This window comes from Dermacentor andersoni, chromosome 4, assembly GCF_023375885.2.
Source record: "Dermacentor andersoni chromosome 4, qqDerAnde1_hic_scaffold, whole genome shotgun sequence".
Taxonomy (NCBI): Eukaryota; Metazoa; Arthropoda; class Arachnida; order Ixodida; family Ixodidae; genus Dermacentor; species Dermacentor andersoni.
The window spans coordinates 64,635,659-64,650,880 of NC_092817.1; the positions used below are offsets into that span (position 1 = coordinate 64,635,659).

A 15,222-nucleotide genomic window follows, 5' to 3' on the forward strand; every position below is an offset into this window, starting at 1 on the left:
TATTTCGCACGACTATATAAATGGCCGTGCGATAAGATTTATAAGCGAAACTGGGGCACCACATGTTAAATTTCAATGCAAAGATTGTTTACTTTGCTTTCGCGTTGAGGTTCACATGTCACGGCACCGGATATTATTAGCATTTCTAGAGGAAACTTCAACATCGTCACACGTGAAACTTATTTTTCCAAGCGTATTTTTCAAACCAGTCAAAGAAAGCTAACAGGCAAACTCCTCTACTTCTTTCTTGTGCTGGAAGTTCGAAAAGAAACTTAGAGGGTCTTGCATCACTGAACAAAATAAAAAAAAGAAGCATTAGTGGGCATTTACGGCTGTTCTTTTGGAAACTGATCAAGATGTACGTTTTTGTAGTCCTCAGGCATTTGTTTCTTCTTTTTTCTTAGTTATCTCGTTCTCTTACTTTAAGCTCCTTGATATTTTTCTCCTCAGATATGGAGCTCGAGTACCATACAGGTAAACTCTTTCTCTTCTGTTTGCTTTCACATGTTATGTGATGTACCCTAATAGAGGTAAAAAGTCTCGTGTTTCTTTGTTATCTAAAGAACATTTATTTTTTGCTGATTAGCAACAACATGTCAGATATCACTTGAGCTGTAGTTGTATTCGCGCAATAATAACGCCCGCGAGGGAGAGCTGTGTATAGCGGCATATAGCTCTTCGTCGTGGGCAATACTAAACGCTCTTCAGTGATGGTGTGTAATGTCTAGGGAGTTACAGGGTATATATTCACGAATACTTTCAAAGAAAATATTTTCGAATGCATTTTGAATAGTGAAACAGGAAAACAAATGACAGCACAATTTTAGGCAGAGCCTGAACCCATCAAGTAGGAGTTGAGCACACCACATGGAAGTTTAGCAAAATAAAATCGAGGCCTCACCTTGACTGACGACTCTATTAGTAGTTTACGCGTCGCAATCACACCAGCAATGTGGATAATGAAAAATTAAAACAGCTTTCGACCACGTATAAGATGTTTATTCTTCCCCTTCATTTATTTTTCTTCGTCTAAGAAAGCACAAAATTATGGCCCAAACACAATTCCAATTAGCACAGCAATGCAACATCATGGCGACTCATATTGGTTGGTTAAAGTTCATGTTGAAGACATCTTCAACACCTGTACACGAACAGCATGTTATAGACAGGCAAACAGAAGTGTTGTCTTGTCTGTCCTTCTGTAATCTTTGTGTGTGTGATAGTGTGCTTCAAGATCTGTTCAACAAGCACCGCAATATTTTCATTACTTTAGTTATGAAATGTTAATTTTTCACCGTGGCCACTAAAATTTTAATTATTTACTTTAATGTTGAGCACATTCATGGTGATATCCGCTAATAAGGCATTGTATTCTGCTTTATGTACTGCCCTGCCCCCACCTCCCTCTTCCTCATGCATGACACTGTAGAATTAAGTAAAAAAGTCTCCAATTTTCACTACGTTGACAGCATTGCTGCGTTCCTAGATATCGTAGCTTGTGTGCTCAAAATAAATAGGTTTTTTAAGGAGTCCTATATATGCACCTAATTTCCACGCACATAATTCCTTGAGCATGAAAATGTGGTAACAAATGGGCTACAGTGATTTATTGAGTGTCTATTGCAAGAGGAGCGTTGGGAGGTCTTTTCGATACGTTGCAGGGTTTAAATGCTCGAGCAAGAATAAAATTAATTATCCTCATTTCTTTCTCATAGCTGACCATTTGTTACCATAAAGGGTGTTAAGAAATTGAACGTTAAAAATGTGCATTATGTTTACCGAAGTTACAACCCCGAAAATTTCCAGAAAATGAATGCGCATGCGACACAGTGTTTATAGACTTAAGATTTAACAATTCTTATAGATTACAATACCTACTAGATTTTAACAATTCATTGGGTTTCACATAGAACAGGTAAACGGGGGAACTACAATTCGACAATTTTACGTTCAACGAGTATGAACACACACGTGCACATAAATACACTCACTCTCATGCTTTAATGTCTACTCACGGAGAACTGAAATCACAGATGAAGAGTCGGGCGGAAGCTCCTACATGCTGTATTAGGTGGTAAATATGAAACGCTGAACGACAGCTAATGCAACCGTTCGCGCGCCAGCTACCAAAAAAGTTGAGCAGGGGCTCTATTATGTCATGATTCCTTTTATTTAGTTTTTCTTTTCGTTGGTAATTTGCCGGTACATCACCATTCATTGCGGCGGTTGTTAAGAAAGGAACGCAATAAAAGGAGAAGGATGTTTACATGATACAACCCTTCTGCTTGTAAGCTTAATTATTTTAGAATATAATTGGTGGCCTAGCTAACAGAACACAATGGTAACAAATCAGAAAATGTCACAGAGGTTTCTAGTTTAACTAGCTGGTTCGTTTAAGCTGCGCTAAGTTCTTATGGCTCTAAATTGCACAAGATATGTAGGAATGCTGAACGGTACAAAGCTCAAGCATCTGGTGACCTAAGCATACTGCTTGGAAATAGCTGATTTCCACTAGAGTCCTGGGCTTTCAACGTTCATGTGTACACTTTTTCAACGTCCAGCAGCATGTTCACACCACGAAGCATTCGAACTTTATAGCGTTTACCCATTCTGTAGTTTTCGTAGGCAGCTGTACGGGCTTTTGAAGGTATTGTTTTGTGTAACCTAATAATAAAAAATAAATATGCAAAACCGTTTAAAGACTTTCAAATGTATATCATACATCTGTGTTTGAGCCTTGCATTGGGGGAACTTGGTAATAGCGCTGCGCAAGATGGCACCACATGTTATGCAATGACAGTTAATCATCGAATGTGTCACAAACGCGCTGGTGTTGGCGTAATTTGAATGGAAACGAAGTAACAACTAGGTATCCGTGCTGACGAAAAATAATTTTTAAATTCAACTTACTAAACAGATGTTGACAATGTCGTTTTGGATACGAGGGATAAATGACAACATCAACCACTTCAATATACTCATTCGCTCCGAAAATTCTAGACACGCAATTACAGAGCCATATACATATACATATCACAAATATACCTTTCACTCCTGCCATGTTACGTAGGCACACAATTGCCTTGAAATGACATTTCGCATACAACGATCCAGGTCGTTTTGATACTTTCAACGAGCACTGGTGACGTACTAGCTGTACAATGTCTTCAAGAGCACTGTCAAAATTTCTACAGGCATGCTTCGTAATGAAACAAATAAGCACGTAGACATGCATGAAACATAACACATAATGAGCACCACAGTTATTTAACAGCTCAACTCTTATAGTTGAAATGGCGTCCGTCGGGTCTTGAAGGCACCGCATTTTTTCAAAGGGTGTACTCTTAATATAGCTGCTGTTTATCAGCTGAAACCATATGCGAGAGATATTTCGTAATCTTGAAAGCATTTTCATGGAGATAAGTTCGGTTAATCGGCAATGATATAGACTCGGTCAATTAATGTCTCACGCATTCTTCAAAATTCTTTGCCATAATGAAACGGCAAATGTTTATTCTCCAGAGACAACAATTCCCGCTAAGAGGAGTAACGTTGTGCGTATCTGGAGCGGTTACTAAAATTACCGAACACAAGTATGTACTCACGGAAGCTACGTTTGGCAAACTTTAATTTACATACGTTACTACGAGACATATACACGAAAGTGCTTAGTTCTTAATTACCATCAGCTGTTTTCAAATTTTCCATTCGGAATGAGACTGAGAGAGCTTCGCCTGCTGACGAGGCTGAACCAACGAAAGCAGCCTCCAATACTCAATGCGCTGTTTGACAATTGTATATGTCAAACTGTCCTTGCCACCGCCGTTAAGCGTTACAACTTGGAAGACACCTCGACGCTGTTCAACGCTGTCACAAAGGAAATGCGTCATAAACATTTCTTTCTTTTTCCGGCCAGCATGCTCAAAAAGCGGCCGGCACCAAGTGACTGATTACCCAAAGCACGAAAGTGTTTCACAAAGGGACTGTGTCGCACCATGGCCGAACCCTTTGTCCTCAAGTTTACGTTACGGGTACGTGTATCGAATGAAAACCTTCCAACAGCACTGTTGACCTATTGTGAGCTCAGCTGCGCCGACGGCAGAGGATCTTGAGAAAGGCCTTCCGAAAGTCATTGTTGAAAACGGTGTAGATCACGGGGTTCAGAGCAGAGTTCACGTAACCCAGCCAGGTGATGAAGTTTACCGTCTTTGGTGCGATGCTGCACTGCGGGCAGAAGGGCAAGATGACGTACATGAGGAAGAAAGGAAGCCAGCACAACACAAACACTCCCATGACAATGCCCAGCACACGTGCCGCACGCCGCTCCTTGGAGAGCGAGATGCGCTGACGCTCTTCCATGTACTGCTTCACGTTGGGAGAGGCCCTGCACGGGCCCAGTCTAGCAGCACCGTTGCCACCGTTCTGCTGGGTCTTTCCGCGGACGTCCGGAACATCGTCTGTGCGGATCGCCGTCACGCTGTCCATGTCCGGATCGATTGGGCTTTGCTCGGTCTGCGGAGAGTCCGCCGACGAGTTTTCGTGCGCGGCAGGCGGCAGGGACTGCAGCGCTGAAGGCTTCACCTGCGTCAGAGTTTTGTAGTGGATCAAAATTAAAAGGCGGCATTTAATTGACCCTGTGATGTTCGGTAACATTGTGGATGACTTTGACACCTAACACCCGCATTCTAATTTAACTGCGCAGTATTCGGTGCGCCTTAGAGTGAGTGCACGTTAGCCGGTGTATAATAAAGAGCTTGACATCTCCGTTTGCGGTAGCAATATTACCTGTCATTCTTCTAGGAGCAAGAGTCCAACCAATGACCAGTTCATATGTAACATCAAGCATTTCACTTCGTAAAGAAAAGTGCTCTTTTAACACGAACCATATAGTTGCCTCTTCTTCAATGACACTAATACAAAAAACAAAGCCAATGATTTGGGATACGAAAAGACTTACGCTAAGACGTTCGTAAAGCGAACTTGTAAAATGCAACATATGAAATCCCATGTATTCGTACGTGCGCGTAACTAACAAAACCGAAAGCAAATAAACTTCTTATTTGTAAAACACCCGACCTTCTTTAGCGACCGAGTTTTTCCTCGTGATGACGGGCGATACTATTTAACTACACCTTTTCGTTGTTCCTATGCAATGTAAACATATTGGAGACCTCGTCGAATCATTTAGCACTTGAGCATCAGTTCAAGAAAATGTTTAAGCTGACGTGACAGATAGCGCTAGCAGATAATGGAACTAAACCAAGGCCGGTATAATGTAAAGATTTGTATTAATCGATTCAAGTGTTTTTTTTTATGATCCAGCTCTCAAGTCCACACAATCCCGGGTCATAACATGAGCGAAGTGCCCCTCAGGCAATCGGCGAAGCAAGAAATAAAATAGACTTTGGAATGAAATCGTTACATCATTCCGGCCCGAGGTATTCTGCTACAGTCTCTTTAAGAGCCAAAACAGCTCTTTCCATTCTCAAAACCAACAGTTCAAGGAATCAAAAGCCTGCCGACACGTAACACGCCGTGAGATTGACCTGTAGTGTGGCCGCCACTGCCTTGGCACGCTTTCGGAGCCGTCGCCTGGTGGCCAGGTAGATTTTGAAGTACACGATGGTCATGATGAGCAGGGGGGCGAAGAAGGAGCCAGTGGCTGAGTAGAGCACGTAACCGCGCTCCTCGGTCAGCTGGCAGGGTGACGTCTCGTCGAACTGTTCGGGCCAGTCGTTCCAGCCAATCAGGGGCGGCACAGAGATGAGCGCGCTGATGGCCCACACCAGCACGATGGAGAGCAGCACCCTCCGCAGCGTGCGCTTCTGCGCGTAGTTGATGGGGTCGTGGATGGCCCAGTATCGGTCCAGCGCTATCGCGCACAGGTTTAAGATGGAAGCCGTGCAGCACAGAACGTCGCAGGTGAGCCACAGCTCGCACATGTGCAAGCCGAACACCCACCGACCCATGATGGAGTAAGCCACGTTGAAGGGCATCACCAGGAGTGCCACTGCAATGTCGGCGACGGCGAGAGACACAATGAACATGTTCTGCACGCTACGAAGGGGCCTGTAGGTGAATATAGCGAGCACGACGAGTACGTTGCCGAACACCGTTCCGGCCACGATGGCCGAGAGTACCAGCACAGTGGCCACAGCTTCCGGAAGCGGCACAGCGATCGATAGGACGGCGTCTCCAGCTCCTGCGACGCCGCTACCACCAGCAGCCACGACAGAGTGGTCAGGAGTCCCCGTGATGTTTGAGTCGTTCGCGTCGCCCATGAAGGGGGCGAGGCGCGCAGACGTCGTGTTTTCAACTACATCAAACATGACGCTGCCGCTAAGAAATTGCGACACGACTGTGCTGCTCGGTGTGTCCATTAGAAGGCCCACGCTGGAAGTCATGGTTCAAGAGAGGAGTTTGCCGCTACTGGCTTCCACGAGGTAAACAGGCATGAGAATCTGGAAAGTGAGAGAAAAAAAAAAGAATGAGCACTTTATACAATAAAGAGACGCACTTCGTATCACAGTAACGTAGCTTTATACGTAGTTACTTACTTCAAGTGCATTTGTTGACCTACTTCGAAACGAGTAGACCGAAAATAATAGTACAAATTAATAAATTATAAAAGCCGAAGAAATTAGAAGATATGATCATATTTCAAACCTTTTTTTTTTCAGTAATGCGCCACTGCTGTTCGCAACTGTAATAGCCGTTACACATGCGATCTTCTTACCTCGCACGCATCGCACGCGTATTGCGAACTCAGTGGTTCGTATCCCACCTGGGGCCAGTTGCTTTTTTCATCCACTTTCGAATAATTTATCCTTTCTTTAATTCAATTATTAAGTACAAATCATAACCCCTATGCTGTCCTTGGTGTCTGTATTTGTTGGCTTCTTATGATATGACCAATAAAAAATTGGGCCCCTCTGTTTACTTGCTTTTCGTTTGCACACACATATATATATATATAAGTAATAGGCAGAGTGTCCCTAGTAACTAGAGCCAAGATATCACTGGAAGGAATATCGGCCGCGGCGGCCGCATTTCGATGGGGGCGAAATGTGAAAACACCCGTGTACTTAGATTTAGGTGTACGTTAAAGAATCTCAGGTGGTGGAAATTTCCGAAGTCCTCCACTGCGGCGTGCCTCATAACCAGAAAGTGGTTTTGGCACGTAAAACCCCACAATTTAATTTTTTTTTGGAGCCGAGATATTAAAAGTGAAATGCGCGTCGGGATCAAGAGAGAGAGAGAGAAAGAGAAAGAAAGCAGGGACAGGAAAGGCAGGGAGGTCAACCAGAAGAGCACCCGGTTTTCTACCCTACACTTGGGGTGGGGGAAAGGGGCATAGAAAGAGGAAAAACGGGAGAGAGTAAGCAATGATTGCATGTGGGAGGTACACTATGCACAGGGAAACTATAAACGGTCTTAAGCTGGTTCACTTCAAGTATTCCACGAGTGCAAGAAGCGCTTTCCGTGCCAGTGACGGGTGTGACCACATCCCGAGTATCTTTGACCCGGTGAACTGTCTTGAGTCCAGTCGGTGTAAAGTTGCCCGTAGAGAGAGTCGTTGTACACTGTAGCGAGGGCAGGTACACAAGAGATGCTGGATGGTTTCCTCGCACCCACAGGAATCGCACATCGGGCTCTCGGCCATTCTCATACGGTAGGAGTATGCGTTCGCGAACGCCACTCCCAGCCACAAGAGGCAAAGCAAGGTTGTTTCGACGCGGGAAAGGCTAGATGGCAGTTGTAGCCGTAGCGTGGGGTCCAGTTTGTGTAATCGGCAATTGAAGGCACTTGAACTCCAGAGACCTTGTGAATTTTTGCGTGCAAGTAGGCAAAGTTCCCTGGCAGCGTCCGACCTTCCCAAAGTGTTGGACCGGTGTGGGTATCTTCGTGGGCAGACCGGGCAGCCTTATCAGCTAGGTTGTTGCCGACGATGCCACAGTGAGCAGGAATTCATTGAAATATGATGGTGGGTCCCCTTTCCAGTGCTGTTCGTAAGTTATGTTGTGTAATGCAGATTTGTTACTGTGAAGAGCTGCCTTAGAATCACAAAATATGACCCACTTCTCTGTTGGCTCTTCGGTGATATACGTCTTAGCGGCATGGAGAGCTGCAAGTTCTGCCGACGTAGATGTAGTCTTGTGTGACAATTCCCATCTAACTGTATAACCTGCTTAGCTGGAACGACGAATGCGGCAGTTGAGCTGGTAGGTGAGGTCGAACCATCGGTATATATATGTACGGGGTCACGATACGTCTGGTGCAGTAATAGGAGCGTAAGTTGCTTCAGAGCCGGCGATGGATGATTAGCCTTTTTTGTAATTCCAGGAATAGCAAAATTCACTTGAGGCTGTCGCAGGCACCACAGGGGAGATGAAGGCTTCGCCGCCGGTGTAAAAGATGACGGCATGCACTCTTGATGAGCGTAATCACTCTTGAAAAGGTCGCTTGAGGTCTCTCGGCTGGTAGGGACGCCAAATGATGGTCGGGGATCCTTGACAGATGGCGAATGTGCGCCCTGAAAGAGTCGACAGCTACTCGTGTCTGGATCATATGGTGTCCCGCGATGGCAATTGTTGCTGCTGTTGAGGTTCACTGAGGCAGCAAATTGAACCAAACGCATACTATTCGCCAAAGCCTATAGTAATTCAGGCATTCCCCCCCCCCCATAACTCACTCGTTAATTGGGTTTAATTACCAAACTTTTTAATAATTGGCTGAGCACCTTAAGTATGAAACGCACATTTGTAGATCATGTTCAGAAACAACCGATCGAGCTGTTTCCTGTATAATAATTCTCGCGTGGTCATTTTTCCCGGGTTGCAAAGAACGCCCTTGAAATGTGAAACAAGCCACGTGACAGAGCGCTTTCGCAGTGATATCGCGCTGCTCCCAAGCGTGCGTTCGGTGAACAATGTCGGCTACATCGTGACTGGCGACGGGGAAGCGGCAAGGCGTTGTGGCGGTTGTAGGCCGCTGGGCCGGCGGCTCCCGTAGAATAACGGCGCAAATGGATGCTGCTGGCTTTGTTCATCGAACCCACGCTTGAGATCCACACGATGCCACTGCACAAGCGCTCCGTCCCGTGGCTTTATTTTTTTATATTTCGCGGGGTTTCTTTGCGACCCGGAAAGAAGGACTACGTGAGACGTATAGTACAGGAAACAACTCAATCGGTACTTTCTGGAGGTGCTCTACAAATTGGCGTTTCATACTTTGGGTCCTCAGCCAATTCACTAACTGTCACTATCAATCATTTTTCATTCTTTAATCTGTCTTTAATCTGTCTTTATATGGTGTGATGACGCTTCGCCGGACTCTCCGGCGGTCGGGTCTGCTGACACAAACTTCACCATGAGACTAGAAAGGCTTTCACCTTAAAGTTGGGTAATAAACTTAATTAATAAACGAGCTACAGGGAAAACAAAAGATTGCCTAAGTTACTATAGGCCAATGCGAATAGCAGGCGTTCCTTTTGAATTCGCTTCCGACGAGCATTTCATTTTTAAAATCTTGGCTCAAGTTACGTGGGACGCCCTGTATATTTATAACATTGTAATAGACGTTGGTCTTCTTCGGACCACCATCAGATGCACTTCGTTCGCTGAAGAGGAAGGACGTGTGTCGAGTGCGTGAGCTGCTCAAGAACACTGTGCAATGTAGAGAACATGGTTTATATCATGAATTTGGGACCACGAAGAGGTGCTAAGTAAAGTTAACGCACTTCTCTTGCATTTACCGCTATATCACCACTGAGATATTTCTTTTGCCACTTTGACAATCTTAATGCTAATGCAGAAAACAATCTGCTCGATGTCGTACTTCCACCGCAAGTTGCAAAACCATGGTACAGCACTGAGATATTTTCTTTCTCCCCCCACCCACTCCCCCCCCCCTCCTCTTCCTTTAAGCCCACCATCGCAATCGACGTTTACGTGCTGTGTAGACTATTCTCACGCGTAAGCTGCCCTCCCAGTCTGTTCATTACGTGTGCCATCGCGGCTTCAGCCATACTTTGGTATCGCAAGAATGTAGCGCTGTTTTGCGAGCGTTTGTACAAGCTAGCTTTTTGCCAGACGACGATTTCTTTTTGCCCATAAGTAAAGCTGGAAATAATGCTCCTCCGATATCACTCTCGCACGTTACTTCTGGATAGATATCACCCTTCCGCACAGCTGATTCGCAGCGTGAGCTTACAAACAAAGCATGACGCTGTTTTCCAAACATTATTCGAGTTGCAGTGCGGCGTCAAACCCGGCAATCTATGTTTGTTTGTTTGTTTGTTTGTTTGTTTGTTCGTTTGTTATCGTCCAAAACGTCGTTGTTCAAAGAAGGCATTATTAATGGTAAACCGACCCGTTCGCACACTTCCGACCCGTTCACTTCCTCAACCTCGTTGATAGCCGACAGCCGGCGCATAACTATCCAGTCGTTATTGTTTCGCTTCCTTGCGCTGTACACCCACTAATTTGCGAGGAAAACAGAGCACTCATCTACGCAACGTAACTATTTGTTGTTTTTGGAGAAGCCGAACTCCTGCAAACAAGAAAATGTTTTATTTCTTCTGTGATACTGCTTAATACGTTAGGCCGAAAATCTAATATTCCACCTCAACTGCTGCTAGAGTAACTTGAATCCCCTCGTCAGTACGATGGAGTCTACTACAAGTACGATGGAGTGAACCACGTGGAGTGTACTACAAGTCTGCACTGTAATAATGTTTTGCTTGTGAATGGTATGCTCTGCGCTAGAAGCTAAAGTTCATCCTTTAATAGCACAGATTTGACTTACGCTTATTAAAAAGTGTTTTCATCTGTGTATTCGGAGTCCAAGAAATGTCGCGATGCAACATTTATGTGATTGTGTATTGTCCACCGAGTAAATGTTATGGCGTCTGTGTGAGTTTGTGTGTGCGAGTCGGTGCGTGGAGATTAAGGGGGGGGGGGGCGGGGCAGAGGGGAGGCTGGGAGTGTTGGTGTGCGGGTTTATGTGTGGGCATTTCTGAATGTGTGTGAAAGAACAGCAACTGTATATTCACCTTATTTGTCCGCTCAGCGAGAGAAACGGTTTCATTGTAGTTTTTACCTTTGAAGTCTCTGAAATTCTTTTATGTGTTGCTTACCGCACACCGCGCCCTCATTTCCTGGTAATTTATCTTTTTTTCTTCCTGTATTAGCTTATTTTCCACTGCATAATGCTTCACTGTGGAAAGCGTGGTCGTGGACGCGACTCTCGGCTCCGGCGGCCGCACTTATATGTCGGCGAAACGCTGAGGCCTTTCGTGCACATAGATCAATGTGCACCTTAAAGAATCCCAGGTGGCCAAAGTTAACCCTGAGCCCTCCACTATACAGCGTCTCGCACATATTGCTTTGGGACGTTAAACCCGTCGAATTAATCAATCATCGCTGTGCAATTTACATCGTGTCTCTCCATTCCAACTTTATCGCGTGTGTTCCTAATTCTGGCACCCTTCGCCGCTTCAATGCGCGCGACGTGAAATAAGCAAATAAACGATCAGGCCCAGATGCTCTTCTCGAACAATGAGTTTGCGCCGGAAATGCGGCAATGGTAGCCCCTCACCGCTTCCCTCCCCCCCTTTACCGCAACTAGCCGATGCTTCCAGTCCGCGATCACTCACAGCGCACCAATGGCGGCCCTGCATCACAGGAGACAGCCAATCTACAAGCTGTCAGCCTGTCACAGCCCCCCCCCCCCCCCCCCCCCCCACTTTATCACACTACTTTATACTTTTCTTAGAACGTACGGCCTCATCCTGTGTTCTGGATCATTTTTTTTTCCTCAGCATCCGAGCCATGTGACTAGTGCAAGTTTTCTTTTGGCCTGCGTGTTTACTGTCCGGGGTCATCATTTGGTCGTTCGGTTTCGATTAAATACCCGCTGCGATGGAAGCGCATACGAAAAAAACAAGGGCGCCAATGCGGAACGGTCTTTTCTCCCTTCCGTTTCTGGAATGGCCGCTGGCCATTCACTGTCCTTCCTCAGAGCCTCCGGGCACTTACGCCACGACTAATTGAAGCTGAAGTGCCCCAGAAGCTGCACAATGCGCTGCAAGACAGGATATTGCAAAAAGGCAAGACACGTACTCTTGTGGTGTTAAATTTGTTTTTCATTCACTTTCCATTTCTGGTACGCAGAAGCCTAACGACTTTTTTATTTTTACAGGCAATTGATGTACTGCGCCATGTGCGGCTTGCCTTGAATGATACATTGGCCACTTCATTCGCCGAAAAGGTTTTGTTAATTTGCATGTTTAGCTCTAATGATTTCGAATGTGATGAGTAATTATTGCGGAAGCTTTCAATATTTGGGAAGTATGCTGTGGACATATGCTAGTCTAAAGAAACCGAGATGATGCAACTTTGTACACTCATTGTGGTGGTCATAAGACACATATGCGTTCACGTTGAGAATTCGTACCGGCTAACAGAGGAAGTAACGCCGGAAGAAGTAAAGAAAGCCTTGGGAGCTATACAAAGGGGGAAGGCAGCTGGGGAGGATCAGGTAACAGCAGATTTGCTGAAGGATGGTGGGCAGATTGTTCTAGAAAAACTGGCCAGCCTCTATACGCAATGCCTCAAGACCTCGAGCGTACCGGAATCTTGGAAGAACGCTAACATAATCCTAATCCATAAGAAAGGCGACGCCAAAGACTTGAAAAATTATAGACCGATCAGCTTACTGTCCGTTGCCTACAAAGTATTTACTAAGGTAATTGCAAATAGAATCCGGAACACCTTAGACTTCCGTCAACCAAAGGACCAGGCAGGATTCCGTAAAGGCTACTCAACAATAGATCATATTCACACTATCAATCAGGTGATAGAGAAAAGTGCGGAATATAACCAACCATTATATATAGCTTTCATTGATTACGAGAAAGCGTTTGATTCAGTCGAAACCTCAGCAGTCATGGAGGCATTGCGGAATCAGGGTGTAGACGAGCCGTATGTAAAAATACTGAAAGATATCTATAGCGGCTCCACAGCCACTGTACTCCTCCATAAAGAAAGCAACAAAATCCCAATAAAGAAAGGCGTCAGGCAGGGAGATACGATCTCTCCAATGCTATTCACAGCGTGTTTACAGGAGGTATTCAGAGACCTGGATTGGGAAGAATTGGGGATAAGAGTAAATGGAGAATACCTTAGTAACTCGCGCTTCGCTGATGATATTGCCTTGCTTAGTAACTCAGGGGACCAACTGCAATGCATGCTCACTGATCTGGAGAGGCAGAGCAGAAGGGTGGGACTAAAAATGAATCTGCAGAAAACTAAAGTAATGTTTAACAGTCTCGGAAGGGAACAGCAGTTTACGATAGGTAGCGAGGCACTGGAAGTGGTAAGAGAATACATCTACTTAGGACAGGTAGTGACTGCTGATCCAGATCATGAGAGTGAAATAATCAGAAGAATAAGAATGGGCTGGGGTGCGTTTGGCAGGCATTCGCAGATCATGAACAGCAGGTTGCCATTATCCCTCAAGAGAAAAGTGTATAACAGCTGTGTCTTACCAGTACTCACGTACGGGGCAGAAACCTGGAGGCTTACGAAAAGGGTTCTACTTAAATTGAGGACGACGCAACGAGCTATGGAAAGAAAAATGATAGGTGTAACGTTAAGGGATAAGAAAAGAGCAGATTGGGTGAGGGAACAAACGCGCGTTAATGACATCTTAGTTGAAATCAAGAAAAAGAAATGGGCATGGGCAGGACATGTAATGAGGAGGGAAGATAACCGATGGTCATTAAGGGTTACGGACTGGATTCCGAGGGAAGGGAAGCGTAGCAGGGGGCGACAGAAAGTTAGGTGGGCAGATGAGATTAGGAAGTTTGGAGGGTCAACATGGCCACAATTAGTACATGACCGGGGTAGTTGGAGAAGTATGGGAGAGGCCTTTGCCCTGCAGTGGGCGTAATCAGGCTGATGATGATGATGATGATGATGATGATGATGATGATGATGAACAGAGGAAGTCGTAGAAAGAGACATGTTGACGAAGTGCGGTTGCGCTGCTGTCACGGTATTCGTGTGAATTTACAGAATCAACGTCAGTTGCTCGAAAAGTGAGTGCGGGCTTGATGACAATTCTTCCTAATTGGAGCAAATAACCTGTCTGTTTAATGATAAACGATTGATTCAAGGGATGCCGTCAAAACAATTCCAGTTTAACCAGCCGCTCCTTGCCAGGTTCACCTGACAGCGCTATACGTATAAAAACACAAACACATTAACGGCAGGACGGCATCGTTCTATTTTCTGCTTGGTCAAGGCGGCGAATATTCGAGTTACCAAGGTCAGAAAAGAACATTCCTTTTACGTACCATGTATTAATGGCAATTTAACGTTACACTGCAGTCATGGTGTTGTCACTTGCTTTTCACAGAATACTATATTTCGGAACGCAGGTAAAGTGCCCATAGTAGGTTTTCGGCGGCCAATAAGCGTCATCCTCAACTATGACTGAACTACGCATTACTGTATTGCTGTTGCTTCAGCCCTTCCACGAGCGAGAGACTTCACCTGGTTGTGACTGCGATGCCCTTTACTCTACTCCCATTTATCCAACGCCTTCCACCACACAAGACAGTATAGTTAAGGCTGGTGGTCGTAACCACAATAAAGAAAAGCATTACACTACAACGTTCGCCCCCTTTTCATTCATCCCTCGAGCCAGAATTTTCGTTGGATGAAAACCTTACATTCAAAACAAGTATGTTTTCTTCGTTGTTGCTTGAGGACAAAATTGTCCTTGCATGCCCGCCTGACGCCATGCACATATTAGAATAAGCGCTTGTTTTGAATATTTTCAGTTCTTTGCCTCTACGGCTTAGCGTGCCTGACTTCACCTTAGCATAATTAAGGGTATGTAGAAACCAACTCCCATTCGAAAATGAAAGTATACGTCAGCTGCTGGCATGAATTCAGTGCTCCGCTGCAACGACAAATTGAAAGACCCTTGATTTATTTGAGGTCAGGTCTCACATGGTTACTCTCGTTTCGGTAAGTATTAGTGAAACTCTCCATGTTTCAGGAGATTGAACCAGTTCTGCAAAAAAATTCGAGAAGTTTTGTTCTGTTTTACTCTTCTTTTAAACCCTAGCGTTCCGCATTTTTACCGGTGAAATGCAACATACCCGGTAGAGTTCATGGCTGCTAGAGGTACTAGTTTCTAGTGGTCTAAATA

General features: G+C 45.1%; 1 protein-coding gene across 3 annotated transcripts in view; it reads right to left on the minus strand.

The window, feature by feature from the left end:
* Positions 1-977: 977 nt before the first annotated feature.
* LOC126536211 (probable G-protein coupled receptor No18) overlaps positions 978-15,222 on the minus strand; it is a 135,200-nt gene continuing 120,955 nt past the window's right edge. For all 3 annotated transcript variants that reach the window (XM_050183097.3, XM_050183096.3, XM_055073864.2), the window contains 2 exons: positions 5,547-6,461; positions 978-4,581 (listed from right to left, as the gene is read on the minus strand). In XM_050183097.3, the coding sequence (XP_050039054.1) occupies positions 4,084-4,581; positions 5,547-6,404 (1,356 nt within the window). In that variant the 5' untranslated portion in view covers positions 6,405-6,461 and the 3' untranslated portion in view covers positions 978-4,083. The remainder of the gene's footprint in view (positions 4,582-5,546; positions 6,462-15,222) is intronic.